We start from the raw sequence: 21,929 nt of genomic DNA on the forward strand, positions 1-21,929 counted from the left end.
TTCATTCATCTGTCAAGCTGGACTCTGCTGCAACTCAGTTTCTTCCCATTTTGTTCAAATTGGGCATTAATGGCTTATATGCGCCAATTTGAGGGGGAGTGTTAGAATATTGGAGTTTTTTTTCTTATTAGTTCAAGTTGGATCTTCTTTCTTTACTTATTTGTATAATCCAACTTGAGGGGGAGTGTTGGAATATATAATCCAGCATACTGTGGGGGTATTCTGGTCCTTTTGGGTTTGCTTAGTTGTTAAGTTATTAGGATTAGATTGCTGGTCTTATTGAGTCAGCTAGTTAGGGGTATTTTTTGTTTATTTATGTCCCTTGGTAATATTTTCCTCTATTATAAATAGAGGGGCTTACCTATCAATGAAATCAAGCAATTCCATTCTCTCATTCTCTCTTTCTAACCCACGATTCTGCCAACAGTTTACTATTGTGTGTTTCTTTGAAGGATGAATACTGTGCTTTCTCATGAAAAATATTTTGTAAAAATCGGTAATAAGCAGAATTTTCACTGAAGTAGCTTGTTGGGTAGGTCTGTAGGTGTACAGAACTTATTGGCTGGATGTGCATTGTGCAATGATGTTCAAAGAACAAGGCAATTTTCTCTCCCTAGATGTGCATCGTCTCTAACTTCTACCTTAAAATCATAGGTTGGCCAATAAAATAGCAGATGATTGGTGAAAAGAGAAAGGAGTTGTGAGACCTAGGATATGTTTTGGGACATCCATTGTAGTGCATGTCATTCCTGTGTGTTTTTGGCTTTGGGTGATTCTTCTTGGTTAGTTTAGCGCTACAGCCTGGCATTCTGATTCTTATGATTTTCTAATAAAGTTTTTATTCTGCGCAGGGGGTGGGGGATAAGAGAAAAAGAAACTCAAATAAAACCTAAACATGTCCAAAGCTGTTTGCCTTAAATTTTTTTTCAAAATTCATCATTTTCTCCCAACTACAAAATCATCTGTAAAGTTACTAACAGTTTTAAAGTATTGTGTGAGAAATAATGTCAAATGTATCTTTGCCTTTCCAGGGACAAAAATATGCTGATCGCGCTATATGCTGTGATGTTGGGACACTGTCATATAAGTCATTTTATGCTGTTGAATAACAAGCTTTCAATTATCTATTTTTTATTTATTTTATGGGAAAAAGAGGCCTGAAAGGCAGCGTGGCCCCTGCGCCAGACACAGGGGAGGGCGAAATGACTGCACCATCCCCCATGAAAGGCGGAAATCCCGCCACTGTTGATGTTTCCGTGGGCGCTCCCATTGGCCCCTGCGCTGGCGCAAGGGCCACCTGCCTTTTTGGGAACCCTCTCCCTATAGATAATTTGTGTGTTTGGATTCCTTGATGGTTAAATAAACCTAGATTTTACAATGACTCCAATTTTAGTGTTTGCCTTAAAATGTTTTCAAAATTCCTCATTTTCTCCTAACCACAAAATCATCTATGAAGTTATTAACTGTTTAATGTATTGTGTCAGAAATAATATCAAATGTATCTTGGTCTTTCCAGAGACAAATTTATGCATTTTAAGGCCAATCAGGGTTTGTCCGACCCAATCCTAATGGCAGGTCAGGGTTGGATTTTCTAGGCTTTGAGTTAGGATCGGGCTGGGCCTAGGCCCAGCTAAGGGGACTCAGAGTTGGGTTGAGGTTTTAAAAGGCCCACCCAACCTGACCTTGTTGCAAGTTTCAACCCTAATTTTTTCCTGCTCTCTCTCTCTTTTGGTGGAAATAAGACTATTTATTAAAGAAAGCACGGAATCCGGATTAGCAGCTCAAATGGTTCTAAACTTTTGTGGGCAAGGTCTTACGTTTCAGATTTCTACCCAAATGGAATTTGTCATGGCCACATAGATTTCGGGGTATTAGGATATATTTCGGGTGCGGGTGTAACATTCCCCCAACTTTATAAAAATTTCGTCCCCGAAATTTGACGCATCTAAAGGTGTCAACGGGTGAGGATTGTTAAATAACAGCACCTCTAGTCACCCATTGCACGGGCTAAGTCAGGGATCTAGTTAAGTGTGCATGGTTCGGTAATTTTTCCTGTCTAATCGGTCTTATTAATATTATGGGTGTTCACTGTGTTGTCAAACAATGAGTTGGATCAAGTGGTGGAGACCAGAGAAGATTGGACTTCTAACGATTATCTTGAGAAGAGGGATTAGCAGTTTAGCATGCTGTGAAGGCATGGTGCATTGCATTAACCTTATTGTTTTGAGTCCATTCCAGTCCTACGTTGCTAGTATGGTATATTGCATTAACCTTATTGTTTTTACTCCGTTTTTCCAGTCCTACATTGCCAGTATGGTTGCATTAACCTTATTGTTTTGAGTCCATTCCTGTCTTGCATACTAATGTGGTATATTGCATTAACCTTATTGTTTTGAGTCCATGCCTGCCCTGTGTACTGCTATGGTATATTGCATTAACCTTATTGTCTTTAGTCCATGCCAGTCCTGCATACTGGTATGGTCTGTTGCATCAACTCTGTCTTTAGTCCATTACAGTCCTACGTTACTGGTATTGTATATTTCATTAAACTTACTGTTTTGAGTCCATTCCAGTCTTGCATTGCTAGTATCGTACATTGAATTAACTTTATTATTTTTAGTCCTTTCCAGTCCTACGTTGCTGGTTGTTACCAGCAGAAAGTTGTATGGCTGGACAGGAGGTTCATTCATATGCCATAAGGTAGAGCCTAAATACAGCGGGGTATTCAGAGGAAACGTTTTGAGGGGGGAGAGGTAATGGGAGCACTAGAAAGAAATGGCCTCCCAAGAGTTTATGATGGATGTGCTACATTTTGTTGTATGTTGGAGGTAATTTGAGAGGTTTGGGTTGGTTTGAAAAGGTGTCTTTTTTTGTTGTATCTAGGTCTATTTCCCCCCCCCCCCCCCGGCGGTGTTGAGAGGTGGCTTGGTGTCTCCCGAATTTCACCTTTTTGCTAGTTGCTGTTGTGGGATTGTTTTACTTCTGTTGCTTTGGATGTTTTGTCTTTTGTGTTTTGGGTTCCCCTTTGGGAGTTCCCTTCTGGTTCTTTGAGCATCACATTATTAAACATGTTCCTCATGTGAAGCATCAAGCAGTCTATGGTTTTCCACTTGCTGCATATCAGTTTCTCTTGTAGCACATGTCTTTGTTGTTTAGTTATTTTCTAGGTGAGAGTTGTGATCCTTGGACTCCTTCCACTTTGGGTTTGATCTCTGAACTTTTTGTCCTTGTTTTGAAAATCATCACTTCATTTAGTGGATTTGGTCCTGCCTACCTTCTTTTGGCCCTTAATTTATTCTATCTAGAAGACTTCCTACTTTAATTAATCTTTGTTGCTTTTAATTTTTCCTGGTGATGAGATATGTTTTGCAGGTACAAAGCGGTTGGGATTAGATTGGATTCTGGTGACCTTGCATATTTGTCCAGTGAGTCAAGGAAGTTCTTCTGTGCAATTGAAAAGGAATTTGGGGTGCCTGGATTTGGAACGATGAACGTTACTGCTAGCAATGATCTTAATGAGGAAACTTTAGATGCTTTGAACAAACAGGTGAACTCTGAATCGAGAATAGTACAGAACAAATATTATGTTTATCGTTTCAAGTTGAATGCTTACAAAATTGGGGTGGGGTGTGTTGTTTGGGGGAGATCAAGAAATGTTTTGAAAATATGTGATGAAACTGATCTTCCTTCCTGACTTTTACTTTATTCTTATTCTGTCCACCCTATAGAAGAATGTGTACACAATCTGTAAGTACTGAAATAATTGAGAAGAATTAGGGCTCACACACTTAATCAACCAAAGTGCATTAGACACTTGAGGAAGATCCAAAGGTTTGATGTTACAAGAGCACCTGATCCTTCACTAGACTATAATCAATGAATGTAATCATGTCATGCATCTATACCACCACACTGCCATCAGAATTAATCTGATTGGAATCAGTCAAACCAACGCCAAGTTTACATCCCTAGACTTAAGCAAGTCCAACTGAATCAGTGGGCTTCGTGCAATGTCCCCTGGATGATCCCAAACGATGCATCCAAATCATGGACTACTATGTGCTTCAGGGTACCTCTGATTCTTAACTGGCTCTTTATTAGAATATCCTTGACTAGGTTAATCAGGAGATCCATGTAATTAGCTCTATGTTTAGTTTCCATTTTTATTTCTTTAAATATTTCTGAATATTTCTACTAGTTTCCACTTTACTCTAGAGAGTTATTTCATTTCGGTTTAATTGTAATAATGAATTGTTAGTTAATATTTCTTTAATGTGCCATTGGTTTCCTACTTTGTAAAATCTTGCGAGCTGCAAATTTTATGAGGGTCCGTTTGTTTCAGCATGCCAGAAAATAAAAGTTTACTGTGAAATCTAATTTTTCATTGCTTTTTTAAAATTTTTAAAAATTTCCAGGGGAGCCACACAATTTTCGGATTTTTCCGTGGAAACTTTGATGTGCAATTTGACCATATCTTCCCTTAAAAAAGTTTAAATATATTGAGGGCACCCTTTGTTGCCTTTGATGGTTCCGTATGGCCTATGTATCTGTGGGCCTATCCATATATGGATTTCACAACCATATGATAGGGGCTGCTGCATAATTAAGAATTAGTTATCATAGCATTTTATGTAATTATTTTAAATGATTTTTCCATGTAAAGTAAATGACAGACTAGCATTGGAAAATCTTATGATGACATTTTACATCATATTTTTCCTCCTACAATAAAACATAAGGAATTTTTCAACATGGAAACAAGTGAAGCTCAGCGCAATTTAGTGGAAAATTCTCCTGAGAAACACTTAGAAGTTGTGAACTGAGGTAAAATGTTACATGGACCTCATTTTACTAAGGTGAAACAAGCAATGACAAAGCAAATTTTACAGAAAAATTCGTATTTACAAGGGATTTTACGAGGAAAGAAACAACCTTACTTGTTGTAAGTAAGAATTCCAGTAACAGAATTGTAAATCATCCTACTTCTCTTTAAGTGTATGTTTTGCTAAGCTTCTTGGGCTTCTGCTTTTGTTCTTCTAGGAGCCAGCTTCTAGTGATTATGAGGGTTTAAAAAGAACATATTCAATGTGAGCATTTTGTTTGGTATCTTTACCACTAGAAACTTAAGAATCCCCAGAAACAGGGGGGAGGAGGAGGAGCTTCTAGTATTAAAGATTCCAACCAAATGTTCTTATTGTACCCACTTTTTTTAACTCCTATAATCACTAGAAACTCTCTTCCAGAAGCCCCAGAATCTAAAACTCAGGAAGTTAGCCAAAAATGCACTAAATAGGGTAATTCCTTGTTTTTAATTGTGGAAGAGTCATGGTGGCCTTCTACCTGTTCTTAGTTTAAGGGTGTCTCTCACTGATTTCAGAAGTCAGAGGGATTTCTTTTCTGTATAGCTTGTGATTCAGTTTTACTTTTTGTAAGGCTGATGCATAGCTATTGTTATGACCTTGTGTGGTATCGAGGGTTTCTTTCTCTCTTTTTTTGAAGGGATTTTCTTATTGACACCCTTCAAGGTGTCAAATAATTTGTAAACTTACCTTTTTGGCTTTCTAGTATTACACATGTTTTTTTGGGTGAGGATAAATCCTGTCATTTCACATATGTAAAAATGTGTAAGACAATGACAGATTTTGAAAATGACTTAAGGATAAGTCACTTTCAAATTATTTTGAAAACCCCTTTTTACCATTGACTTAAAAAAACTTTTGGTAATTAGACAAGGGGCAATCAAAAGAAAGTGTCAAGTTCTAAATGCACCTGTAGAGATGTCATTTTGACAGTCCCCTTTTTTGAATAAATACTTTTCACTGTCAAAGCAAATGAAAATAAATTGTGTAATTAACATTTCAGAAGGTGAAGGATTATCTTCTTTTCGAGCTCTTATTTTCTTTTATGAGCGTTTTACAAATTGAAGTTATTGGTATTGGTCCATAAGTGTTGTTGGTTGAGAGAACATGGGATTCTGTCTCTTGACTGGAGGTCAGTATCCTTCTAGTTCTCTTCACCTTACTCTAGATTAACTTCTTCTTTCCAAGTTCTTTCATTTTATTCAAGTTCACATTCCAGTAATTATTTTAGGTTGCAGTTCACAAAATTAAGGTTGGAATTGTAAAGAATCAATTGGCCTCTACTTTAAAAAAACTTCTCGAGTGTTTCCAATGTTGCCCTTTTTCTTGCAGACTGAACCCTGTGGCCACCATATTTTCCCTAGCTGCATTTCTTCTAGGAAGTAGGAACCCTAATCATAAGATTTTCTTAGTTGAACCTAATTTCAGACCTACCCTAATTAAATGACCTATGTCACTCATCCAACGTAATCTAGTGACTATACACAATTTCGTAGATCCTAAAATTTGACATGTTATACTAAACCGAGCTTTGATTTACTGAAACCCAATCTCCATCTCCAGTTTGATTTTGATTCAAAATACTTGGTTTAAAAAACTGTAGAGGATTTGGTTGATCTACATAAACCACAATCTTTGGCAGAAAGGTGGACTCCTAAATTGTTCTGACACCTAATACCGGGCTGTTCATTTAATGGTAATTCAAAATCATATCCTTGATATGGATCTGCTTCAATGCCTCTTTAAATGGGAATATTTCTCTTAACAATAAAAATGGTTATTCTTATCAGTGTAAAATCTATTTGAGAATTTTTCTGATCGAAATTTTGTCTCATTGTAAATATCGAAATTTGAAACGTGAGAAATTTTTATGGTCTAGGAATCCATATAGCCTAGATTTGAACATTTGGTTAGAGTTGGGAACTGGAAAATCCAATTTCAACTGTTTGAGGCACGATGAAAAGGATGAGTAGAATAAAAGGCTGAATCCAGGAAATGTATTTTTGGCTTAAACAATTTCAGGAATATTTAAAGAGGGTTGGAGGTACCACTCAGATTCCTCCGATTTATGGTGCTGGGCATTTAGGATTTCGAATTTCTTCCAATCCATTTCCCTGACCCAAACCCCAAATTAAACTTTTGAATCTCCTCTTGCATGATTCTTGGTTTGTAGGATGTTTTATTCACAGCTATGTAGCTGCACGAAAGGTTTTATGATTCTATATATGATTAATATTAAGTATGCTACTATGGTACGCAACTAGACACTACAGGACAAATAACTATGATGGAGAAAGATTATCAAGGTCATTCTGGACCTCTGGTTGCAACATTTTCCTGCTGGGTTTTCCTAATCTCTCTCTCTCTCTCTCTCTCTCTCTCTCTCTCTCTCTCTCTCTCTCTCTCTATATATATATATATATATATATATATATATATATAAAGGGTGTACCCAGTGCACGAGGCTCCCGCCACTGCGGAGTCTGGGGAGGGCCATAATGTATGCAGCCTCATCCTGCTTTCTCAGAGAGGATGTTTTCAGACTCGAACCCTGAACCCTTGACCACTTGGTCACAATGGAGCAACCTTTCCATTGCACCAAGGCCCACCCTCAAAAAAAAAAAATTATATATATATATATATATATACATTGCTACAAATTTTTGTTCCTTATTAAAGAAAAATAAAAATTATATCTTTAAGTTCTGTGGATTCACATTTAAATTGGATGACTTTTTCTCTTCACAGGGACATGAAGTCGATGCATATGGAATAGGCACCTATCTCGTTACATGCTACGCTCAAGCAGCTCTAGGCTGTGTTTTCAAGTTGGTTGAGATAAATAATCAACCTCGCATAAAACTTTCTGAAGATGTATCAAAGGTTTGACCAGGATGTCTAGCAGTCTCAATAGCATTCCAATTTTGTTTCCCCGGGGTTTATTATTTTCTTCTTCTAGGTCTCGATACCATGCAAGAAACGGTGTTATAGATTGTACGGGAGAGAAGGTTACCCCTTGGTGGACATAATGACAGGGGAAAATGAACCACCTCCAAAGGTATTATCAGCTTATCATCTTATGATTACTTTCCAGTAAATTTGGAAAGTTTTGTAGCAGAATGATGTTTAAGCTTCTCATCCATATTCTTTGTTTACCAACTATTTTGAGTACTGGATAGGGTTTTAGTTTGTTATAGTAGTCGTATAATCCAGAGCTCTACTATGATATTCCTTACCTGACAAAATATTTGTGATTTTGCATGAAATGCCTTGGGTAAGTTTCCTTAGTCTCATGAAAACTTATCACCTTTTTAACCCAAAGCAACTGCTTAAAGGGTTTCCATAATATCAGAGGGGTTTTCAGTTGCAGACCTCCACTTTCCAATGTCTATGTGATTCCTAATGGAAAGTGTGTGTATTCATGTAATGGGTAATGAATTATTTTTCTTGTGCTGAACTTTTACTGACTCATGGACTTTAGCTGATAATTTTGGCCTTTTAATGCATTTGTGTTTCCCTCAAAACACTCATTTACTCAAAAGGTGCAAGATATATTGGACAATACATCTTGTAACCTCTACTTGCTACTCAAAAACTGTCAAAGCTGCTGATGGGAAGTGCATCTCTCCTCCCTCTGGTTTGAATTTTGAAATAAGCAGGTGTCTTACTGTCTTAGTAACCAAGAAACAAATATCGAGTTGACTACTAGAAGGTGAGAAGGATCAGATTTGGTCAGTGAAGTCTTCTTGTTGATGGGACCCATCTCAAGGAGAAAATTGTTCTTCTGTTCAAGCTCCTAAGAGCAAATGCTGGCCTATGTTGCCCACTTGTTCTGTCTTAGTGCTCTATTTTTAAGAAAACAGGCTATACAAGATGTTGTAGTTAAATCTTCTAATGGATCGATTCTAGTGAGATATCAAATGGTTAACAGCTAGGAGTAAGGGAAGAAGAAGAAGAGAATTTTCATCCACAAAAAGAAAAGAGAGAATGGGAGAATAATCGGTTATGTTTGTTGAGTGATTCTCAACACACATAATCACTTCATTAATTACTTCTAAGAATTACATAGACCTCCCTAGGGAGGTAAATAGAAATAAAGAAGAAATAACAAAAATACAACTTAGCCATGTCTAATAATAAGAAAATGACAGAACAACCCTTATACAATTATTCTAATAACTCTAACACTCCCCCTCAAGCTAGAGAATAAATGTCATACATTCCCAACTTGCACAATAAGGTACTCAATGGACTAGGAATGAGATCCTTGGTGAAGATATCTGCAACTTGGTCATCTGTTTTCACAAAGGGAGTACAAATGCACCCAAAATCCAACTTCTCTTTGATGAAGTGTCGATCAACCTCAATATGTTTGGATCGATCATGTTGAACCGGATTATGGGCAATGCTTATAGCAGCTTTGTTGTCACAATAAAGTCTCATTAGCCCTTCAGTTTCAAAACTCAAGTCTTGAAGTAGTCTCTTTAGCCATTAAGTTCACACACTCGATGAGCCATAGCCCTAAACTCAGCCTCTGTACTGGATTTAGCTACAATTGGTTGTTTCTTGCTCCTCCAGGTAACTAGATTACCACCCACAAAGGTACAATACCCAGAAATAGATCTCCTGTTAGAGACTGAACTAGCCCAATCAGCATATGTGTAGCCTTCAATCTGCAAATGGTCATGCCTGGCAAATAGAAGACCTTTTCCTGGACAGGATTTGAAGTATCTAATGATGCGATACACTGCATCCAAATGTCCACTCCTGGGAGCATGACTGAACTGACTCACCACTCCAATTGCATAAGAGATGTCTGGTCAAGTCAAGGAGAGATAGATTAGTTTCCCAACTAATCTTGGTACTTGCTTACATCTATAAGAGAAGAACCACATTCATCACCAAGCTTATGATTCGGATCAATGGGGGAAGTTGCTGGTTTACACCATCATGCTTGTCTCTTTCAAAAGATCCAAGACAAATTTCCTTTGGCAGATGTTGATTCCTTTCCTTGATCTAGATACTTCAATACCCAAGAAGTATTTCAAGAGTCCATGGTCTTTGATCTCAAAATGTTTAGTCAGACATGACTTCAATCTGTTAATCTCAGTAACATCATTCCCAGTTACCACAATGTCATCAACATAGACAATGAGAGTTGTAATTGTACCATTATCTCTTCTGATAAACAAGGTGTGGTCAGCTTGACTCTGATAATACCCATTCTTCAGGATGGCTTGTCAAAATCTCTCAAATCAGGCCTTAGGAGACTGCTTGAGGCCATAAAGAGCTTTTTTCAAGAGACACACTTTCCCTTCAGCTTAGGGACACTTAAAACCAGGTGGAAGCTGCATGTACACTTCTTCTGCTAAATCTCCATGAAGAAATGCATTCTTCACATCTAATTGGTACATTGGCCAATCTTTATTGGCTGCCACTGAAAGAAGAACCCTGATTGAGTTATGCTTGGCTACAAGGGCAAAAGTGTCCTGGTAGTCAATGTCATACACTGGACTATACCCTTTTGCAACCAGCCTAGCTTTGTATCTTTCCACTGTACTATCGGATCTATACTTGATGGTGTAAACCCATTTGTATCCAACTAGAGTTCTCCCCCTGGTAAGATCAACTAGTGTCCACATATTGTTCTTTTCCAGAGCCACCATTACCTCAGACATTGCTTGCATCCATTTTGGATCGGATAAGGCCTCTGTGACATTTTTGGGAATGGAAGAAGACTTAACGGCAGTGGAGAAGGCAATACCTGTAGGAGATATAGAATCATAGGAGACAAACTGGGCTATGTGATTAGTACATACTCTTTTCCCCTTTCTCACAACAATGGGAAGATCTAATTCAGGAGGAGAAGTATTACATGACTGGGGAGGATGAGGCTGAGGGTGGATCCAAAGAGGGGTTTTGGCAAGGCTGCTTTCCTTTTCTGTTCAAGCATTCACCTCTTTTGAATATAACATCTTTGAATCTTCCCTGTGCTCTTTTTTTTTTGCTAACATCACCACCACTACTAGCATCAATATCAACAACACCATTAGCATCAACAACACCCACTTCTTTGTGTTTTCCAATAACAAATAGGAATAGGGAAGTGGAGGTAGGTAAGGGAGATAGAAAAGGAATGGCATCAGCATCCTATTCACTTCTAGTACTCTCCCCTTGAAGAGGATGCTGAGGAGAAGAAAAGTAAGGAATAGACTCAAAGAAGGTGAAATCTTTGGAGAGAAGTCACCTTCGGGAAGGAGGATGCTAGCACTTATACCCTTTGGTTGACTCAGAGTAGCCCAATAAGATGCACTTGAGAGCTTTGCGATCAAGCTTGGGGTGAAGAAGAGCCAGGGGAGATTTGGAGCCAAGGAGTGGAGTTGGCATCCGGTTAATAAGAAAGGCAGCGGTAAGAAGTGCATCAGACCAGAAAGTCTTAGGCACATGCATACCAAAGAGAAGACCCCTGGTGATTTCCAACAAGTGGTGGTTTTTTCTCTCAATCACCCCATTTTGTTGAGGGATGTCAACAAATGCCAGTTGATGGATGATGCCATTATCAGAAAAGAACTGTTGGAGCCCCCATACATGTCACCCCCCTTATCAGACCTAACAATTTGGATTCGAGTACCAAACTGAGTACTGATAAGTTGATAAAAATCCTTGAAAGCATCACAAACATCACTCTTTTGTTTCAACAAAACAGTCCAAGTAAACCTAGAATAGTCATCCACAAATGAAACAAAGTAACGAAATCTAGACAAAGAAGCAGTAGGAGAAGGCCCCCAAACATCAGTATGAACAAGAGAAAAAGGTGCAGTAGATCTATTACCACGATAAGGATAAGATGTGCGACAATGTTTAGCAAAAATACAAGATCCACACTAAATAACATAAGAAGAAGGAATAGAAGTAAACAAGTGGGGTAATTGTCTCCTCATAACAACAAAAGAGGGATGACCCAAACGTTGATGCCAAAGCATTACAGACTCCAAAGTACTACGGCCACTCTGACCACAAACATAAGCTGCAGCAGTAGATTGACCAAGTAACTGTGGTTCAAGAAGGTAGAGTCCTCCTTTTTCAATCCCACTACCAATAACCCTCTTTGTCTCCAAATCCTGAAAAAGACAATAGAAAGGAAAGAAAGTGACAAAAATTTAAGGATTTGGTTAGGTGAGTCACTAATAATAGGTTAGTAGCAAAATCAGGAACATGAAGGACAGACTCAAGAGAAATAGAAGCAGTAACCCTCACATTACCCTTACCAGAAACAGAAGAAAGGGAACCATCAGCAACCCTTACCTTGTCCTGGCCAGAGCAAATGGAGTAGGAATCATAATATTGTGACATGCCAGTCATATGATTAGAGGCTCCAGAGTCAATAATCCAGGTGGGTGCAGTAGAAGGAGCAGACGAGACCTGCAGAGCTGAGGCAGAAGTAGCTGACCCTCCAGAGGTAGAACCAATAGCTGACCCTCCAAGGTGAGACATCAGCTGGCGGAGGGTTGCAATATCATCCTGTGAAAGGGAATTAGGAGCAGGCTAGGGTCCAGATGTCTCAGACTCGGATGTCACAGAGTGAGCCCTCGGCTCCCCCTCGCTTGCCTCCACGAGTGCTAGATGAACCACCACGCATACCAGGGGGCTGCCCATGAAGATCCCAACACCTGTCCTTGGTGTGCCCCAGCTTTCCACAGTGATCACATTTAAATCTCTCACGGTGATCTCCACGAGTTGGCCCTTGGCCTTTCCCCCCACTTTTCTAGTCTCTGTGGGAACTAGAAACAAGAGCAGATCTCTCTGTTGATGGTGCAATAATCCATAGTTGTTCTCTTGGTTTCCTTACTTTGCAAGTAACTACATACTTCATCCAAGGACGGAAAGGGAGACCTTCCTAGGATCTATAGACGAATGGGCTCATGCTCTGGATTGAGCCCATCAAGTAGAGAAAAGATCCTTTCAACTTCTTGATTCTTGTCAACCTTGGCTTCATCCTCAGAGTTGGACAATCGAAGATACCTTTAGTGCTCATATTCCTGCCACGGACTGATAACAGTGTTGTAGTATTCAGAGATGCTCCTATCACCCTGCTTCATATTGGTGACCCTTTGGTGATTTGATATACACCTTTGCACAGTCACCAACTTGATCAAAGTTCCGGGCAACATTGTCCCACATCTCCTTAGCAGTTTCTTTGTCCATAAACCTCTTACTAATTTCAGGTTTCATGGAGAAAACCAACCATGTCATAACTGTGGAGTTCTCAGTCTCCCACTTTAGATATCCTGGATTAGTAATGGTAGGCTCCTTAATAGAGCCAGTAATATACCCCAACTATCCCTTACTTCGCAGGGACATCTTCACAGAACGGGACCAATCCAAGTAGCTGGTATTGTCCAATTTCACAACAGAGATTTGGGTGTTGGGGTTATCAAAGGAAGCCATCATTTGGGAACCACTACTCAAGCTGTTAGCAACAGTTGGTCCACTGACTTCAGAAAATCTTGCCCAGACATAGTAGATACCATATGCAGACACTTCAACAGTCAAACTAGTGTGCTGCTCAACTAGGGAGTACACTCAACCCAAATAAAGGAGGTAAACTAGTACACAAATGGTTCTAAATCAACCAAATCAACTAGGCTGTGGCAAAGCCTAAAAAACAGCAGGCATACAGAGAGCAAAAAACTTGCATAACTCAAACCAAATCCTTCTAACACCCAAGGAACTTTAGTTCATAACACCCAACAAGTGTAACAAGGTGCAAACATTCCATTCTCAGCACAAACAACCATCCAATGCATCAATCTTCAAAAAATGAGTCAAACAAGGAGCAGAAACAGAGCTGCCGATACCTGTACAGCAGCAAAAAAGAGAGCGCTACTCTCCAATCTTCCCCCTTCAAGGACCAGGCTTTTAGGGCTTCAATAAGCACTCATGTGCGACTCAAACAAGCCTGGTTTCAAGGCAAACTAGTCTGCCAAAGGCAGAATCGAAGTTCAAACAGCCCATGGCTGGCAGAAAAAATTGGGTTATCTTCATGGTCTTCACAGCAGCTTTCGGCCAAGCAGCACTCCTCTCAACAACCAAGAGGTTAGGGGTCTGATAGAGGACCTCTAGGTGATTCAAATGCACTAGGTCTCATTCAAACAGATGGAGGGATGAAGGAGAATTGAACAGAACACTCCACAAGCTGGCGGTAACGAGGTATGCATCTTCTCAAGCTTCAATCCACTTCAGCTGCTCCTAATATCACTCCATATGGATTTGGTTTGAAGAATACAACTCCAAAGAATGTAATATGTGTAGTATCTCACATAGTACAGCCTCTAATGGAACTCTTTACCTTTCTAGGGTTCCAAAGAGAGGTGAAGACAGCAAACAAGTTCAATCGACTCTCAAACCAGATTTGCTAGCTCTGATACCAAGTTAAATCTTCTAGTGGATCGATTCTAGTGAGATATCAAAGGGTTAACAGCTAGGAGTAAGGGAAGAAGAAGAAGAGGAGAAGAGAGAATGGGAGAATAATTGGTTATGTGTGTTGAGTGATTCTCAACACACATATTCACTTCATTAATCACTTCTAAGAATTACATAGACTTCCCTAGGGAGGTAAATAGAAATAAAGAAGAAATAACAAAAATACAACTTAGCCATGTCTAATAATAAGACAATGACAGAACAACCCTCATACAACTATTCTAATAACTCTAACAGTTGTAACGATTTCCATTGCAAGTTATTGAGTACTTATGACATACTGGTACTGGATTCAGGTTCATCTTGTCTACAAGTCACATTCCGACTCTCTGACACGGAGGATAAGAATAGACTGGACAGAGACTACTAGAACTAATATCATTATATAACTAGATGTTGAGTACACAATTTTTCATTGAAAATTCTTCTGTCTGTTAGGGATTTGGGCATCGTTTTTTTTTTTTAGAAGCTGTATTGGAAATTGATGCTTTTTGACTGTGCCATCACTAACCAGTGGTTGCTGCATTATCTCCATGTTCTTATTGATGTGATATATGCTCCCTTAATTAAATTTTTGTCATTTGAGTGACAATATGAAGTTTTGTTAATTATTATATGTTCAACATGCAGGCAGCAGAACGGATTCTGTGTCGTCACCCTTTCAATGAATCTAAGAGAGCATATGTAGTGCCACAGCATGTTGAGGAACTACTTAATTGCTACTGGCCTGGAGATTCAGGTGTGAGACTGTTAAGCGGTTAATTGTTGCCCATTATATTGTGAAATTTACAATATTCAATCCTGATGGAATTGTATGAATTATTTTATAGATATGAAAGAAGAAAGGGTATTAGTGTGCTTATGGGTTATCTTTTGGGAACTCTTGCCATGATTGTCCTGTTAAAATGAAAAGGATAACCTCCCTTGATTTGAAAACATTCCGTACTTCTTTGATATAAAAGGATGACTTCCAAAGATGTACAGGCTGCTCTAATTAAAAAACCTGGTTTTGACTGGTCTAAACTAGAAAATCAAGAAAACAAAAACAAGGCAGGAGTGCCATCAACCTGCAGAACTCAAGGGACAATCTTTTTTATTTCACCTTTTCTACCATCTATCGGACTTGTTCTACATAGGCAAGATGCTCATGATACTTTGTGGACTTTTGCTTAAATGGTGAAGATGGAACTTTAATTTTCCACAAGTCCATCCATATTTTACTAGACAATGTAATTTTTATCTTTTGAAATTGTTTGAGCTTTAAATTCATGTTATATTTATAATGCTGCTATAAAACTGTTTGAACATATTCAATCTTGAGAAAGAAAAGAATCTTTGATCATGCACCCTTCCGTCAGTGATATGCTGAGAATCATCAAGCCTGGCGATGTGGACCTTTTTTTTTTTTGTTTTTTTGTGGGAAGCTTTACAACATTGAAACTTGGCTTTGTCTGCTTGAAGGTAAAGCAAGAGTAGAGTTACCACCTCTTAAGGAGATAAGGGATCGTTGCATGCAACAGCTCGATCAAATGCGACCTGATCACATGAGGCGATTGAATCCAACACCTTACAAGGTTCTACAGATATCTTTTTTTTATCTGAGATCAACATTCTCTCAAAGCTAATTTTCTCTTACAGGGAATATATCTTTCATTTTGAGCAGGTGAGTGTAAGTGCGAAGCTGTATGATTTCATTCATTTCCTATGGCTCAATGAGGCACCTGTTGGGGAGTTGCAGTAAAGATGAATGGGCAGAGTAATACTTGAAGCATCATTGCCATGTGAGAAGCAAACGACTTTAGTAAGCTTCCTGAAAGAGTCAATACTTCAAATGTTAATGTTATGCAATATCCACCATTGAACGAACAAGCAATTTATAATGAGTAATTAATTAATTGTCCGTGCAATTGTTTGTGCCCCCTCTCAATTTTCTCATCCAGGGAGGATGGTAGTTTTAAGAAGTTAATGGGCCAAACTCTGTATTTCATGCTGAATTAGACTATGAACACAAGGGTAGGAACCTGGTTGGAGTAGTGAGCAGAATATCCCAGAGGAAAATAATCTGTTGGACTACTGCAAAGTATGATGAGACACGGATTTGATAATAACCTGTGTTACTTTTTGTTATAGCTTGTCATGTATAACAGCATCTGTGAGTGGAGAAAGGGTTATAGGTGAGGGCATAGCTATAACAGCATCTTGTTTGGAATTTTTCGCCAGGAACTGAACTTTTTCCTCTGCTATTGAAAGGATTAAGCGAAGATTTCATGTACCTCCCCTGAGGTTTGCCTTAATTACACTTTCACCCATGAGGTTTGAAAATTTTCACGTACCACCCCTGCTTTCCAAACTCTTTGACAAAAAAAAACCCAATCCGTTAACTGGTGATTGAAAATGTTAAAATTGTGTTTTAGTTGATCAATATACCCTTGATGGGGTAAAACTTCTTTTTCTTCTTCTTTCTAAAAACAATCCCAAAGAACTCACCCCAAGGTAATCGTCTTTCCAAACGGCAAATGGACAAACTCCAGCCCTAGCCCCAATCTATAAAAACCCCAACCTTAAGAGAAATCAATCCCAAATCAAGATTTGATTTCTGAAAATTCTTCAAAACTCTAACCAAGAAAACCTCTAAAGAGTTTTGGATCAACGTATACAAGGTAAGAATGAGCTCCCAGTTCGGTATCAACTTCTGAAAACCATCTTTTTTCCTTATTAGTTCATCTTCTCTGATCTGCGATACATTCTTCATGATAATCGTACTCATTATCTCACTTGTCTTATTAGTTGCAATGTTTATCCTTGTTAGAATAGTCTGGAGGCCAAGTCCAGCAAAAACAGTTCCAATGCCAAACCCACAATCAGTAGCACCATAATCTTGGTATTGGTGGAGCCCATTTAGATGTGACCACCGTTGGATAAGGCCAAGGCATTGATGGCATCGTCGTGGGCGTTACCTGGTACGAGGGTGTTGGGAGTTCATGGTTCAGGTGCAAGAAGAATAAAGAAAAGAAGAAGATGAAGAAGACATTAAAGTCATTTTATTCTATCAAAGGTATATTGGTCAACTAAAACACAATTCTAATGTTTTCAGTCACAGTTAACAGACTGGGTTTTTTAATTAATTAGTTTTGAAAACAGGGGTGATACGTGAAAATTTTCAAACCTCACAAGTGAAAGCATAATTAACGCAAACCTTGACTCAAGGGTGGTACGTGATTTTTTTCTTAGAATTAAACCGTGAACAGAAACCTTTATTAGTAATGTTTATGCAACTGTCTTAACCATCCACCTTGGAACTTAGAATATGTTGGGAAGTGCATATTTGCCGAAACAACAGAAAAATAAAAGAGGCACAAGTACCTTCCCAAAGAGATATAGGGTGCCCATATTGGCACTGTAGATCTCCTCGTGAGCATCAATTATGTAGAAGGGCAGAGATCCGTCTGAATCAAGCAAAAATTCTGACTTATCTTCACCATTAGGGCAAGAGATCGCTTCTCCTTCGTTGCCAATGGCCTTCTCGTTTTCTCCACTACGTACTGCTCGCCACCCAGCAGTCGCACTCAATGCAGGTTGTCCACTTTGATCTTAATTAGCATTGAGAGAAAACGCCTCCTCTCTCTTTACAGGTTCTGCTTTAGCTTCGACGATGGCCGGCATCATCTCCGCAGCCTACGGTTCACTGGCTGAAGACTCCTGCCGTTGTGGAAATGTATCCGAACCCACTTCAGGGTTCAAAACGCTTTTATCTTTTGATTCCTTGGACTCGTCTTTTCCATTATCCGTATCACCATTTTCTTGGAAATCTGCAGGGGGACTAACATGCGCAACCTGGGCGGGTTTAGGCTTAACCAACAAATCAGCATTAAGAACGGATTGTTTCTCACTCTTAACCTGAACCATAGGTACAAAACTCCTCGAGTTCAGCAGAGCTTTGGTGTCCCCTCATCCGCCTCTCTCTCTGTCAGCTTCATCAGGAACAAATTCAGCAATCACATTGTCTACAATGCTGTCAAGGACAACCCTTTGAGTCGGTCTTCCTTGCTCTTCTTGAAAACCAAAGAGGTAAACATCGACGAGATGCGCTGCTTCCCCATGAGAGCAGCCGCAGCGGACAAAGAAGAGGGCTTCGCAGGAGGTGGGTCCTTTCTCTCTATCTTTTTTTTCTTAGGCCTTTCGTGTTTCAACCATGGCCTTGTTGGTCAAACAACGGTCCAGGGATCAAACCATGATTCCGTAGGGAAACCAATTATAAACCAATTAGGGTATTGCACGCCCTGGGTTATCCCATGGTGTCCCATGGGTGCCCCATTTTAATTTTAGGGTGTCTCATGGTTTTCCATGGGAACCCTGGTGCATCCCTATTAGGGTTTCTCCTTCCTTATTGCGTCCCACAAAATTAATTATCACAATAGGGACGGAGAAATTCGTCTCTAGTCCATCGCATGGCAAGAGGGATCCATCCCATACTCGAATGCGCAGCGAAAATTAAACGATTCGAGTTTCTTTCGCATCCCATAAATATTAATAATCAATGAACAGAAGGAATTAATAAAGAACTGCTAACCTGGTGAGCCTCAATTGTTGCTCCTCCAATAGACAGTGGTTCTTCCTCCAGTGAGCGCTCCAAGCAAACAGATCTGAACCTCCAATGGTGCTACCAAGGTTCTACACCCCAATCCCAGATGCCCTCAAACTCCTCAGCACATATCTAGGGTTTCATAAACCCCAACTCTCAAACACAGGTGAGAGAAGCAAGAAGAAGAAGAGAGATCACAAGAGGGAGAGAGAGAAACCAAAAATGTAGGAGAGAGAGTGTCTGCTCCAAAAATGTGGAGAGCTTCTCTTCTGCGTATTTTTGGTCCCCTATTTATAATAATAGGGTTTAATTAAATCCTAGATAGATTTAATAGAGCCCTAGTGAGAGTCTGACTCTCTCTCTCTCAGTCTGGCAGTTCTGTTTAAACTCAAAGTGCTACACAGGTGAAGAAGCAGAATCTAATAGGGAAAGTATTAATTAAATTCTTTATTTAATTATTAATGGATAATTACAATTAGCACCAAATCCATTAATTAAATAAAGAGTCAATTAAATTAGCAAATTCCAAATAAGTCCCTATATGATAACAATTTATCATATACAACCCCCCTACTAATCAACACCATCATTATGGAATCTAGGGCATGTACACATGTACTGCCAAACCCCAATCCATAGTACATGTCCATATAAGAGCGTCTGTGCATCCGATCGGGTCCCGCAAAACTTGTTAAAACACTTTATTTGAAATAACTATAAATAATGTATCATTTTATGTAAAATAAATTTTGCAAAACCATTTCCAAAACGGTACTGGATCCAAATTCTGATCCGACCATGCACGAGCAGTCTCTATCTTGGTGTTCCCCAATCGGGCGTGGTGACCGTGTTCGATAACTCCTTCACTCACAAAGTGTTCACGCATTCCCTAACACCGGCTTTGACTCGCTTGAGTCTCGGTCATTGATGAACCAAAGAATGCGATCACACTTTGCGGTGACAGGTTCCCTCAGTGCATGTGGGTCGGTGACACATGTCTATCCCTTCCTACATCCTGGCAGAATACATGAGGGAATCGACAAAGTAGATTCTTCGCCAATGCACACATCAAACATGTGAGCACTCGCATTCGCACCCGACATCACATGTCTAGGCATACCCAATGCGACGACCATATGATAAGGGTGCCCACCAAACCCTAGTCGTGACTACCATTTTAAGTATAACTTACGGACACATAATGCTCAAAAAGTTTATATCGCATGTGACAATATTAAACTAAAATGTATAAATGTTCAATACAAAGGTGAACCGGGTTAAACAGGATCGAACCGGGTTTGATGGACACACACTTGTCCAACAATCTCCCACTTGTACATCAAAGCCAATTCCCCATACATTTTAAACCCATGCCCTCCATGTGTTTCTCAAACACTCCTGGTGACAAACCCTTTGTCATGGCATCAGACACATTTTCAGTTGTGTCCACTTTGGAGATACTCACGTCACTCTGCTGGATAATCTCTCTGATGAAGTGATACTTCCGCTGCACGTGTTTGTTCCTCTGATGAGCCCTAGGCTCCTTAGCTTGTGCAATGGCCCCTCTGTTGTCACATAACAGGGGAATAGGGCCCTTGACAAGATCAGGGACTACTCCAGAAATGTTAGGAACTTCCTAACCCAAACACCTTATTAGCCGCATCACATGATGCAAGGTGTTCATAAAAATAGGGATCGGCTATAGATTTCTATTTTGTACTCCTCTATACAATGGCACCTCCACTCATTAAACTCGTAATGACTCACAATACCTACTGCATAGCAGACGTCCGGCCTCGTGCGCAATATAGCGTACATTAGACTTCCTCTATCTTGAGGCATAGGGAATCCTCTTCATCTCTTCAATGTCCGTCTGAGACCGAGGACATCGTGATCTGGAAAGACTGACTCCATGTCTGAAGGAAACACTTCCCCTCTTGGAGTTCTCCATACTAAATCTGGCAAGGACTTTGTCTATATAGGTAGCCTGTGACAAGCCTAGCATCCTTTTCTGGCGATCTCTTACGAGTTTGATCCCAAGGATATAGCTAGCTTCACCAAGGTCTTTCATCGAAAACGTTGTGGATAACCACTGTTTTACTGATGAAAGGAATCCTACATCGTTACCAATCGCAATATGTCATCTACGTATAAAACAAGAAAACATCTCGCCTCCCATCGATCTTCTTGTAAACGCATGGTTCATCCATGTTTTGATCAAAATCAAATGATTTGATTGATTGATCAAACCTGATGTTCCAGCTCCTGGAAGCCTGCTTCAGCCCATAAATGGACCTCTGCAATTTGCACACCTTTCTTTCTTCCTCCAAGGAAGAGAACCCCTCTGGCTGTTCCATGTAAATTTCCTCTTGAAGGAACCCATTTAGAAATGCAGTCTGCACATCCATCTGTCAGATCTCATAATCAAAGTGTGCTGCGATAGCCAATAAAATCCTGATGGATTTCATCATCGCTACTGGTGAAAAGGTTTCCTCATAGTCTATACCCTCTTTCTGGGTATAACCCTTTGCCACCAGTCTCGCTTTGAATCTCTCGACCTTTCCATCTGCGCCCTTCTTCCTCTTGAAGATCCATTTACATCCAATCGGCTTGACGCCAAGTGGTGGATCGACTAGAATCCAGACCTTGTTGGAATGCATCGAATCGATTTTAGAGCGCATTGCTTCCAGCCACCTAGTGGCATCAACATCCTTTAGAGCCTCGAGTATGTCATCGGATCATCATCCGATTCAACCGATACCATGTGGAACTCTTCCACTGTTTCCTCTTCGGTTAAAAGAGTTCGCCTGTGGGTGGTCTAACAGTCCTCCCCCTGCGTCGAGGTTCCTCGGTGTTGGTATTTCAGCGGGTATGTCGGTTGGTCTCCGGAAGTGATGTTTCGAGCCATCCGATAGCTCTTTTATGACTGGTTCGGACCTCGGGTCATCATTTCTTCCTCCAAAAATGTGACATGTTTACTTACAATGACCTTTTGGTCAACTGGG

At 39.7% G+C, this 21,929-nt stretch overlaps 1 protein-coding gene across 1 annotated transcript in view; it reads left to right on the forward strand.

The window, feature by feature from the left end:
• The window catches only part of LOC122661708 (nicotinate phosphoribosyltransferase 2-like), an 81,847-nt gene extending 65,605 nt beyond the window's left edge, over positions 1-16,242 (forward strand). Inside the window, exons 10-15 of the mRNA XM_043857207.1 lie at positions 3,373-3,547; positions 7,608-7,742; positions 7,819-7,917; positions 14,973-15,081; positions 15,804-15,916; positions 16,006-16,242. Of these exons, the coding sequence (XP_043713142.1) occupies positions 3,373-3,547; positions 7,608-7,742; positions 7,819-7,917; positions 14,973-15,081; positions 15,804-15,916; positions 16,006-16,083 (709 nt within the window). The 3' untranslated portion in view covers positions 16,084-16,242. The remainder of the gene's footprint in view (positions 1-3,372; positions 3,548-7,607; positions 7,743-7,818; positions 7,918-14,972; positions 15,082-15,803; positions 15,917-16,005) is intronic.
• Positions 16,243-21,929: the final 5,687 nt, after the last annotated feature.

The sequence above is a fragment of the Telopea speciosissima genome, chromosome 5 (genome assembly GCF_018873765.1).
Source record: "Telopea speciosissima isolate NSW1024214 ecotype Mountain lineage chromosome 5, Tspe_v1, whole genome shotgun sequence".
NCBI classification, from domain to species: Eukaryota; Viridiplantae; Streptophyta; class Magnoliopsida; order Proteales; family Proteaceae; genus Telopea; species Telopea speciosissima.